Below are 10,618 nucleotides of genomic sequence, written 5' to 3' on the forward strand. Positions count from 1 at the left end.
TATAATAATTTTTTTATTGGATTTTTTTTTATTATTTAATTTAATTTAATTTTTTTTTTAATAATTTAACTGCTATAAATATGTAAAAAAATTTTTATATCTGTCAACTTCAGTGTCATCGCAGCGCTCTTGTAGTAAACGGTCAGAATAGCAACTAGGTTTGTTTTGACAATTAAAAATAACCTCTACAGTTTTTGTATCTTTCAAGTTATTTTACTGCGCTATCACATTTCCCGCCAACTACCGATTGTTGTGTAGCATTAAGTGGTTATAAACGACAAGTTAGTTGTATCAATTTATATTTAAGTTTAATAATCAAAACTTACTTTAAAAAATTAAAACAATTACCCAAAGTTACTAAATTACTATCATCATGAATGATTTTGACGCACCTCAAGTATTTTTTTCGGATAATTTTGCGTCTGAGGAGCAACGCGATGACCAACTAAAGCTCCAAACGTACAAAAAAAAGTTCAAAGAGTTTATAAGGCAATTTCATGAAGGAAATTTTAATTATAAATATCGTGACACACTTAAACGTAATTACAACTTGGGACGGTATTGGGTTGAAATAAATCTCGAAGATTTGGGAGCATTCGACGAGCCGTTGGCAGAAAAATTGTACAAACAGCCTACTGAGTATTTGCCAGTGTTTGAGGAAGCAGCCAGAGATGTTGCCGACGAGTTGACTGCACCGAGACCGTTGGGCGAGGAAAAAGTTGAGGATATTCAGATATTGCTGTCATCTGATGGTAACCCGACCTCGCTAAGAGGCATGAAGGTAAATTATTAATTTATATTTAAAAATTTAATGATAATTAATATTTTTTTTTTTTTTATAGCCTGATATTGTCTCCAAGTTGATCAAAATCCCCGGAATTATTGTATCTGCTTCAGGAATCAGGTCCAAAGCGACTAAAATTTCGATCCAATGCAGATCCTGTAGAACTATACAGAGTAACATTCCAATAAAACCTGGCTTAGAAGGCTACGCGTTACCAAGAAAGTGTACGACGTATGTATTTTAATTATTTATTTAAAAACTTTTTTTTTCTGCATAATAATCAATTTTATTTTAATTTATAAAGAGAACAAGCTGGAAGACCGAAATGTCAGCTGGATCCTTTCTTTGTGATGCCCGATATGTGTCGTTGCGTCGATTTCCAAGTATTGAAGCTTCAGGAATTACCTGACAACATTCCTCAGGGAGAAATGCCGAGGCATTTGCAGCTCTACTGTGACCGCTACCTGTGTGATCGAGTCGTACCGGGTAACAGAGTTCTTATCCTAGGAATTTATTCCATCAAAAAGGTATCAGGAGCCGGAGGTAGACGAGGAGGACGAGAAAAAACATTAGTCGGTGTACGGGCTCCTTACATCCGTGTGATCGGTATCTCTGTTGATGGCGAAAACACCGGACGTGGTACCCAACCAATTATCACCAACGAGGAGGAAGATATGTTCAAACGTCTAGCAGCTGATCCATTGATTTATGAAAAAATAGCAAAAAGTATAGCGCCTAGTATTTTTGGTGCTTTTGATATTAAAAAAGCTATTGCATGCTTGCTGTTTGGAGGCTCGAGGAAACGTATGCCTGATGGGTTATGCAGAAGAGGTGACATCAACGTTTTGATGTTGGGAGATCCAGGTACCGCTAAATCACAGTTACTAAAATTCGTAGAGACAGTAGCGCCGATTGGAATTTATACTTCGGGCAAAGGAAGTTCTGCTGCTGGTTTAACGGCTTCTGTGACTCGTGATCCGACTTCAAGGAATTTCGTTATGGAAGGAGGTGCCATGGTACTGGCTGATGGTGGTGTTGTTTGTATTGACGAGTTTGATAAGATGAAAGAAGACGACAGAGTCGCTATTCATGAAGCCATGGAACAGCAAACTATCTCAATAGCCAAAGCTGGAATCACCACGACTTTAAATACTCGTTGCTCTGTACTAGCAGCAGCCAACTCAATCTTTGGACGTTGGGATGATATTAAAGGTGACGATAATATTGATTTTATGCCTACGATTCTTTCACGTTTTGACATGATTTTCATTGTCAAGGATGAGCATGAACAGTCACGAGATATCACTCTCGCTAAACACGTAATGAATATTCACGCGAACGCTGGTCAAGTGACTGATCAATCTACGGAAGGCGAACTACCACTGGCTGTGTTGAAAAAATACATTCAATACTGCAGATCACGCTGCGGCCCGAGATTGAGCAAAGAGGCCGGTGAAAAATTGCAAAATCGTTACGTTATGATGCGTGCTGGTACTCACGAGCATGAAAAAGACACCGAGAAACGTCTATCGATTCCAATAACTGTCAGACAGTTGGAAGCTATTATAAGAATATCGGAATCTTTGGCTAAAATGCGTTTGCTCCCATTCGCCACAGAAGTTCATGTCAATGAGGCTCTTCGACTTTTCCAAGTGTCAACACTCGACGCAGCGGTATCTGGATCTCTTGCCGGCGCTGAAGGTTTCACCTCAGAAGAAGATCACGAGATGCTTGCTCAAATCGAGAAACAGCTGAAACGTCGGTTTGCTGTTGGCTCCCAAGTCTCTGAACAGAATATTGTCAACGATTTTACGAGGCAAAAATTCCCAGAGCGTGCTATTTTCAAAGTTATTCACACAATGATTCGTCGTGGTGAATTACAGCACCGTATGCAGCGCAAAATGTTATACAGACTCATGTAAATTATTAATAATGTCAATTTAATGAATTAATCATAAACGCTTAGTTATTAAACGGTCGTAAATATTTTTTCTTTATTTTTATAACAGCTAGAAAATGCGAATAATAAAATTAATTTAAGAAGTGGATGTTTTTTATAAAAATAATTTGAATAAATTTTTTTTTACTTAGCAGCTGCAACTTTTTTTTCCTGAAAGTTTTAATTATAATATTAATATAGTTATATTTTTAATTAAAAAGTATAAATAACAGCTTACCTCTCTGAGTAAATATTTGAAAGGATATTGTGGATGATTTTCAACTCTGAAAAATAATATTTATATTAATATTTAATTGAAAGTGAATGCTATTCAAATCAGTTAGTGAATCAATTACCCTTTGAAGAATAAAAATGTAAAGATCCGTCCCTCAGGCTCTTGATTTAATGCTTCCATCTCTTTAATTTCATCGTTTGTTAACTCAAAGTCAAGAATATCAATGTTAGCTTTTATTCTATCATAATCTGTACTCTTAGGAATAACTATTACACCCATCTGCACTGAGTATCGCAACAAAACTTGTCCCGTCGATTTATTATGATTGTTTGCAATTTTTTGAACTGTTGGGTGTCGCAATAAATCTGGAAATTGGTCGGGACTGTAGTTGTATTTCGATTGAAAATATTCTTTAGATCCAGGAGATCCCAACGGACTGTAAGCAGTCACCGCAATGTTAAGTTTTTTGCAAAATTCTCGCAGTGCTTTTTGTTGAAAATACGCATGTAATTCCACCTGATAAATTTCACCGGTTTTTAATTATTCATTTAATAAATTATTAAATTTACTTAAAATTTTTTTGTTACCTGAACATTACTTGGTTTTATTTCAGAATTATTGTACACGTCAAGTATTTGATCCTCGTTAAAATTACTCATTCCAATAGATCTTATTCTACCAGCTTTGACTTGTTTCTCCATTTCCTGAAATTTGTCAATTGGTACGTATAAAAAAAAATTATTTACATGAAAATTGATTTTAAAACTTATAAAAAAATTTTAAACCTTCCAAACAGAGACAGGATCAGTATCCAAGTCCAATTCATAACTTCCATCTTCATTAATTACAGGTGCAAGGCCAGTTTTATCACAGACAAAAGCAAAAGGCATATGAATTAAAAACATATCTATGTAATCCAGTCCAAGATTTTGTAATGACATTTTGACATACTTTTCAACATCTGATGGTCGGTTTCCAAAGTGAGGTAACTAAAATAAAAATTTATATTAATTTAATTAAAATTTTAATAATTAACTAGAAATCTTGCAGTTTTTTAAGGTTTTTACATATGAATTTTTTTTTAATTATTTAATTGAAATTATTATCTTAATATTATGATGCTAACTGAAGTTAGCAGACGTCTAAAAAATTTTGATTTTTTTTATTAATTAAATTACAACTAAAAAGATATTTCTAAAAAATTCCACTTATAGTTTTTCAAGTTTTTTACAGGTGAAATTTTTTTTTAAATTATTTAATTGAAATTTTTTCAATAAAAAATTTAAAAAAATTTTGAAATGTCGGCTAACTTTATTTTCATTAAATATTATAGATTACCTTAGAAGTAACAAATACATCTTCTCTTTTTCCACCTTCAGCAAACCACTTTTTTAAACCATTACCAACAATTTCTTCGTTCCTATAATTGAATGCGGTATCAAAGTGTCGATATCCAAAATGCAGAGCAGTAATGACAGCATAAGCAACTTCTTCTGGTTTGGTCTAAATGTAGAACATAATATAAATTTATTATTGATTTTTTATAAATTTAATAATTAATGACTTTATTTATTCTTTAAAATAATTGTAGTTTGCAATTACCTGCCAAGTTCCAAGGCCAACCATTGGCATATCATAACCCGATGACAATTTAATAGATTTCATTGTAAATATCCCGCGAGTTATTTCCAATAGTTGAAACTTGTAATTTTTCCCGGTCGCAATAGCACCGAGGCTACAATTGCACAAGCATTATTTATAGAATAAAATTTTCAACGCCAAGTATAAATCAAATTTATTTATAAAGCACACACTAATGCCAATATTTTTCGAGTAATTATCATTTAATTGAAGACATGTAAGTATTAATAATTTAATCAACGATTGTAAAAGTCGCTGAGCATGATAATTAAATTAAAAATCTATTAATTCAAGGAATGGAACAGGTATTGCATTGCAACAGAGTGCAATAACTATTTTCGGAGCACCAAAGCGCATGCACACTACTTCTTTGAATTAAGAATGTTCAAACTGATCGATGCAAACTCTAATAGCAAAAAAATTTATTATGTTTTAGTTTTTTTATAAGAGCAAACCAAATATTGGATATCGAATTTACCAAGGATATGCGGCTTAAAATACAAGAAAAAAAATTCAAGGGTTTGTAAGAAAAATTTATCAGGCAAAATAAAAAATAAAAAATGTAAATAAACATACGAAATAGTTGAATGTTTGGAGTTAATTCGTAAAACATATGAAATAATAGAAAACATTTTATAAAATTAATTAAATATAAAAACGTTTAAAAATTAAATGTAATTAAAAGAAGTTGTCAATGCTGAGGAAGATCAGTGACTGATTTGCGACTAGACTATTTAAATCATGAGATCACAAAACTGATAGGTATTTAATTTTTTTTATTGTTTATTCTTTTTACATCAACTTCAGTCTGTTAGATGAAGCATTGTTAGCGATACAAATTACTTTACAGCTTATTTTTAGAAGACTAAATAGTTTGTTAATAAAACTTTATATAACTGAATTATAAATGTACTTTAGAATAAATATTTCATCGTTTAATTATTATTAATTAATTTAAATAAATGTTATAATAATAAATTTAAAAAAAATAATAATTGTTAAATTATTGGATTAAATAGACGAAGAAATAAGTACATTGAGAAGAATTAATTATACAGTTTTTTACAGTTAAAAATGGACAGTATATTACAATAACTTATTTAGTACCAAAACTAATTACATCCACGAATAGTAGGTAAATGATCAAAGTCTTGATGTTGCTGGACAGACGAACTTTTTGGACGGCTTTCCTGATGAAGTCCTCCACCTTTGGAAGTTAGTTGCGGCAGCACCATTTGATTGTAATTGGAATTCTGTAAAACAATTTTATTTTATATTTTTTATAAAATTAATTATAAAATTTTTGTTCCAGTAAACTTACTCGTGATCGATCTCGGTACTTTCGATTCTTTTCATATTCTTCAACTTCGCCATTAGGCAATATATAGTGGAAGTTTTCAAAGTATACATGTTGTAATAATTGATCACAAGTCCACCTGTGATCTGGGTCTTTTTCCAGGCATTTTTTTAAAAAATCAATCTGTAAAATGATTGTAATTATTTTTTACACTATTTTAATTTATAAATTTATTACAAAATATATATTTAGTTCTTTTTTTTTTTTTTTTTTTTTTTTTTTTAAATATAATTTGTATTTAATCTTATAAAGAAAATATATTTTATACTTAATATTTAAGTCTAAAATTGTTACTTCTTTTAACTTAAGTTAACTATTGTGAGTTATATATGATGTAAAAATTTTTGAAAATATTAAAAACATAAAATTCATCTTACTTGTACAGGTGTACTAGCAGTCATGGGGAGAACAGCCTCTAAAGGCATTACTGACTGAGGCGTGGGCAGAGTAACACCAGCGAAGAATTCATTTTGTTGAAAAATGATCATGTGGCGAGGTAAAAGATCACCCAGGGTTCTTCTGATTAAATACAGTTGATCAACGTCGGATTTACCTGGCCAAAGTGCTTCTCCTCGAATTAACTCGGCAAACACGCACCCAATCGCCCAAACATCTACGGGAGTTCCATACTGAGTATCGCCGACCTGATTTCAAGAAGAAAAATCATTTAAATTCTGAAGAATAAATTGAAATCTTCAAAAATTAATTTTGCTTTACTTACCAAAAGCTCTGGCGCTCGATACCATCTGGTCGCAACGTACTCGGTGTAATTTTCTCCAGGACTTAGCATTCTCGCGAAACCAAAATCGCAGAGTTTAACAACGCCGTCGCCTGTGATGAGAATATTTTCCGGCTTTACGTCTCTGTGAACACAGCCGAGTCTGTGACAGTATGCAACACCCTGAAGAATTTGCCAGGTGAGTTGTCTTGTCATCTGCTCTGGGCATCCTCGAGGATACTTTTCCATCTCATTGAGCAGTGTGTGCTCGCAGTACTCAAATACTAAGTGAAGTTTTCTTTTTCTTCTGAAGACTTCTAATAAATTTACCAAGTTTGGATGCTTGAGGTTCTGCAATACAGTTAAATTTAATTTTTATTGTATTATTAATTAAAATAAAATATTATTGTTCCAGAAATAAACTGAAAAAAAAATTAACGAATCAAGAAAAAAATTCTTAAACCAAGAAAATAATTTTGAAGAGTTTCATTGTTTTGATTCAAGACCAAAAATTCTTGAATCGAGTAAAATTAATTTAAACCAAGAAAAATTTCTTAGTTTAAGAATTTTTTTACTCAAATCAAGAAGATGAAATTCTTCAAAATTATTTACTTGATTCTTAATTTTTTTTTTCTGTGTATAAAATATAACACCACACAGAAAAAACAAACTTCTTGCGCCCAGAAAATTTTAAGGAAGACAAAAATTATTTTGGAGCAAGAAGAAATTTTCTTGGCTGAAGAAACTTTGACTTCATTCAAGAAATTTTTAATCTCCCTTAATATTTTCTGAAGTCAAAAAAATTTACACTCCTGCCTAGAATTTTTTTTTTTTTTCAGTGCAGAGTTATTACAAAGGAATATAATTTCACAAAACATGAAAAAAATTGATAAGAATCTAAGTGGTGAATATTCAAAGGCGAGTATGTATAAAAAGCATCGTTAACATCAGGTGTACGGTATTATTAATGATTCACGCGGAATATTTATATTCATGAAGAGAGAAAACCTTGAAGAAAATTCACGTAAACTTGCATATCAAGTTAGAAAAGGTCACAAGTTAGAAATATTAAATAAGTTTACTGGTAAACTAACGGGGAATTATTTGTACATACATGATATATTGTACTACAAGAGAAAGAACCGATTACAGATAAGACGGTATGAAGAATATTTACACGGCAAGATATTGACCGGGGACGATATTGACCACCGTCCGCCTTCACCATAGCAAGTAGGAACACTATATTAGTGTACCATGTGTGTTCACCCTCCAATGTAATCACACAGAGGTACACAATAATAGTCGCAGTAAAAAAGAGGATTGATTTGCTGCATGCGAGGCTTCTGGTCTCTTTTAATACAGCAACGTCGCTTGCAAAAGAAATTCACCGTAGCTCTTACTCTGTATAGTATGTCTGGCAGCGATAAGGTCTTTAACTTCCGGCGCAGAGCTTCCGGAGCACGAAACTGCTGAGCAGAGATCTTAAAGACGCTTTCACGATAGCAAGCTTTTTGAAGATTCTTTTAATATATTCATACAAACACGTAAGTACCCTGTGAAGATATACCTGTACTATCTATGAATAAGTATAGAAAATTTTTATTTTATTACAGATAAAATATTGATGCCCTGAAAAGATAAAATAAAGATAAGCAGTATGTTAAAAAAAAAAAAAAAAAAAAAAAAAAAAAAGAAGAAATACCTTAAGCAGCCGTATTTCTCTGAGTGCAATTTTTCTTATAAGGGGGTCGTCTTCAGTCTGTTGAAACTTCTTAACAGCTACCAGTCTTCCTGTTTGTCTGTCTCTGCACTGGAACACCACTCCATAGCTACCTTCACCAAGTCTTCCCAGTCTCTCATATCTCTCCATTGTTTTACTCGGTGCCCGAGACCTGGTCACACAAAACATTATGGCCACTCAAGTATAATTCAGCAATAATAATAATAATAATAATCAACAGTTAAATTTATGGTATGGAATGATGACCCATGGATCCACAAACTAGTGCAGCATCCGAAGAATAAATTTAAAATAACTTATATTAATAACTACTTGGACTACCGACTTTTTGTTAAGCCTTCCTAGGCAGGGAAGAGCGAACTGCTGCGTAAATAGCATTCCGTTCCGCTGGAGACTGCAGTTAAGACTGTCCTTTTCACCATTGACCAGAGGTCAAACTCCTGAGAGAGCCAAGGGAAGCCTGCTGGACAAGGGTTCGCGCCCGCGCATTATTTCCACCGGGTTCTGACCGTACCGAGTGTGTAACACGCAAAGTCTCGATTTCAAAAATTCATAGATAATTAATATAACACTAGATGTTGGATGTTATGAAGGGTAAAATTTAAATTGCGTGCACAGACTATCACAATCGTAAACCGTAAATTTTTTTTTTTTTATGTATGACTACTTTTAGTACAATATTTTTCCATTTATCTGATGATTTTTTATGTGTTTTAGCCGACTTTGGTGACTTTGCGAGAAGCGGATAAATTATTCAAACCTGAAGCAAGCAGGAAGGCATCCTGCCATTTACAAAGTGTTGAATTCTTATCTTTATACACTCAAGTGGTTAATTTAAAACAATGACGTGAAGATGATCGTATAATGACAGTGATATGTCACTTACAAAAGTTCCATCATAAAATTCATTACGACGTGTTATCACCTAAACATAATGGCACCTGCACTCAGCGACTTGTCATGTAGTACTAATTTACCTGGGTATATTAAATATGTACCTACGTCCATATAATATAATATAGAATAGAAATATGTTGCTTGATTATTGACAATCGATATAAACTACCATGCATTAACGCGACCATCAAGGTTGATATCATATCATACAACCTTTTTATTAATTTTATCGAAAATCAACTCATATATTGACATCAGTTAAATATGTGCTTGTTATTTCTTCAATTATTACGTCTGAAGAAATAATAAATGAAGGATTCAAGGCTAAACCAATTAGGATTAATATCCTATATAGAAATATTGTTATCTTAATAACTTATTCGATCTATAATTACGAGTATGATGTGTGTAGCAAACACAGAATAGCGTGTTACAGGTTTAAAACGTCATAGATCATCGATTTGCTTCCCTAGAGGTCACGAAAGAAGATTATTTTAATATTTCTTGGATCTGCAAGTTGTTAAAGTTATCCCAAGAAAGTTTTATGGAGTATAAGTAAATTTAAATAGAGTTTCAGACCGCCAAAATGGACGATGTATGTCGCAAATATTGGGTCAATATTTCTTCATAGGTATATTTACTTCTTTAGCCTATTATTAATTTCTTTTAGGTTGACGGATGTCAATGATTATGACTGTACGCCCACGTATCATTGCTAAAAGAAAATGTGCTGATATATTTTTGTTGTATACATTGTTTACATTGACATAGATAATATAATATATAAAGTTTATACATTCACAGCAGAGATCCACGCTCAGATACTTAACACGTGTTTTATCAAAGAAACGTGGCGAAATAATCGGATTACCGGATGACACAATAGCGGTATCGATTAAATAAAGTCTACTTGTGATGATAGATAGCAAAAAAGCATCAAAATAAAATATTGATGGGTTAATTACTGGATTATTGTAAGAAAATAAACAAACCTTCGAGGCAACAACGGCAAAGTGTTGCCAAAGAGCCAGAGCTTTCTGTCTTGGAGCCATTTGTCCATACGAAGGCTTCACTGAAATCCGTAATAAATGTTCCTTGTAACTTTAGTAAATTGCATAGCGCTTAATTTTATTCCTACAATTATTACCAGTACTAATTTCAGCAAACAATTCACAATGAACATTATTAACAGAGACCTGTTCTTACTACTGAAATCTGCGGTGTAGTTATTGACATAGGCCGGAGCGTAACACCGAAGAGCCTTCATTGCTATATACTTTCAAAACAACTGCGTCACGTGAGA

The 10,618-nt window shown here is 32.5% G+C and overlaps 3 protein-coding genes across 6 annotated transcripts; 1 reads left to right on the top strand and 2 right to left on the bottom strand.

Moving 5' to 3' along the window:
• Window positions 1–235: 235 nt before the first annotated feature.
• On the top strand, window positions 236–2,830 carry LOC141530722 (DNA replication licensing factor Mcm5). Its single transcript, XM_074248002.1, has 3 exons — window positions 236–781; window positions 843–1,015; window positions 1,089–2,830. The coding sequence occupies exons 1-3, from the start codon at window positions 374–376 to the stop codon at window positions 2,704–2,706; spliced, it is 2,199 nt and encodes a 732-aa protein (XP_074104103.1). The 5' UTR covers window positions 236–373; the 3' UTR covers window positions 2,707–2,830.
• LOC141530723 (1,5-anhydro-D-fructose reductase) lies at window positions 2,756–4,909 on the bottom strand. Its single transcript, XM_074248003.1, has 7 exons — window positions 4,561–4,909; window positions 4,297–4,461; window positions 3,744–3,947; window positions 3,546–3,662; window positions 3,080–3,474; window positions 2,962–3,007; window positions 2,756–2,894 (listed from the first exon to the last, which is right to left on the bottom strand). Exons 1-7 carry the CDS (start codon window positions 4,621–4,623, stop codon window positions 2,868–2,870), a joined length of 1,017 nt encoding a protein of 338 aa, XP_074104104.1. The 5' UTR covers window positions 4,624–4,909; the 3' UTR covers window positions 2,756–2,867.
• Window positions 4,910–5,199: 290 nt separating this feature from the next.
• Window positions 5,200–10,559, bottom strand: LOC141530310 (cyclin-dependent kinase-like 4). Of its 4 annotated transcripts, XM_074247346.1 has the most exons (7): window positions 10,463–10,534; window positions 10,308–10,387; window positions 8,380–8,569; window positions 6,678–7,025; window positions 6,334–6,600; window positions 5,921–6,079; window positions 5,200–5,852 (listed from the first exon to the last, which is right to left on the bottom strand). In XM_074247346.1, exons 2-7 carry the CDS (start codon window positions 10,373–10,375, stop codon window positions 5,712–5,714), a joined length of 1,173 nt encoding a protein of 390 aa, XP_074103447.1. In that variant the 5' UTR covers window positions 10,376–10,387; window positions 10,463–10,534; the 3' UTR covers window positions 5,200–5,711. The 4 variants fall into 4 exon arrangements, with proteins under 4 accessions (XP_074103447.1, XP_074103446.1, XP_074103448.1 ...); XM_074247345.1 differs by having other exon boundaries at window positions 10,308–10,559; XM_074247347.1 differs by lacking the exons at window positions 10,308–10,387; window positions 10,463–10,534 and adding an exon at window positions 8,744–8,919.
• Between the last annotated feature and the right edge of the window lie 59 nt (window positions 10,560–10,618).

The sequence above is a fragment of the Cotesia typhae genome, unplaced genomic scaffold, assembly GCF_013202065.1.
Source record: "Cotesia typhae breed Kobodo isofemale line unplaced genomic scaffold, CoteBio_Ctyphae contig_5, whole genome shotgun sequence".
NCBI lineage: Eukaryota > Metazoa > Arthropoda > Insecta > Hymenoptera > Braconidae > Cotesia > Cotesia typhae.

What these genes read in the sequence shown, in the direction of transcription:
- LOC141530722 (XM_074248002.1), top strand. Translation starts at nt 374, where the DNA reads ATGAATGATTTTGACGCACCTCAAGTATTTTTTTCGGATAATTTTGCG. An exon ending in CCTCGCTAAGAGGCATGAAG is followed by an intron (nt 782 to 842) that starts GTAAATTATTAA and finishes TTTTTTTTATAG; the next exon opens with CCTGATATTGTCTCCAAGTT. An exon ending in TTACCAAGAAAGTGTACGAC is followed by an intron (nt 1,016 to 1,088) that starts GTATGTATTTTA and finishes TAATTTATAAAG; the next exon opens with AGAACAAGCTGGAAGACCGA.
- LOC141530723 (XM_074248003.1), bottom strand. Translation starts at nt 4,623, where the DNA reads ATGAAATCTATTAAATTGTCATCGGGTTATGATATGCCAATGGTTGGC. An exon ending in ATCCTGTCTCTGTTTGGAAG is followed by an intron (nt 3,663 to 3,743) that starts GTTTAAAATTTT and finishes GACAAATTTCAG; the next exon opens with GAAATGGAGAAACAAGTCAA. An exon ending in TCAAATATTTACTCAGAGAG is followed by an intron (nt 2,895 to 2,961) that starts GTAAGCTGTTAT and finishes TAAAACTTTCAG; the next exon opens with GAAAAAAAAGTTGCAGCTGC.
- LOC141530310 (XM_074247345.1), bottom strand. Translation starts at nt 10,375, where the DNA reads ATGGACAAATGGCTCCAAGACAGAAAGCTCTGGCTCTTTGGCAACACT. An exon ending in ATCGAGCGCCAGAGCTTTTG is followed by an intron (nt 6,601 to 6,677) that starts GTAAGTAAAGCA and finishes TCTTGAAATCAG; the next exon opens with GTCGGCGATACTCAGTATGG. An exon ending in CTGCTAGTACACCTGTACAA is followed by an intron (nt 6,080 to 6,333) that starts GTAAGATGAATT and finishes ATCATTTTACAG; the next exon opens with ATTGATTTTTTAAAAAAATG.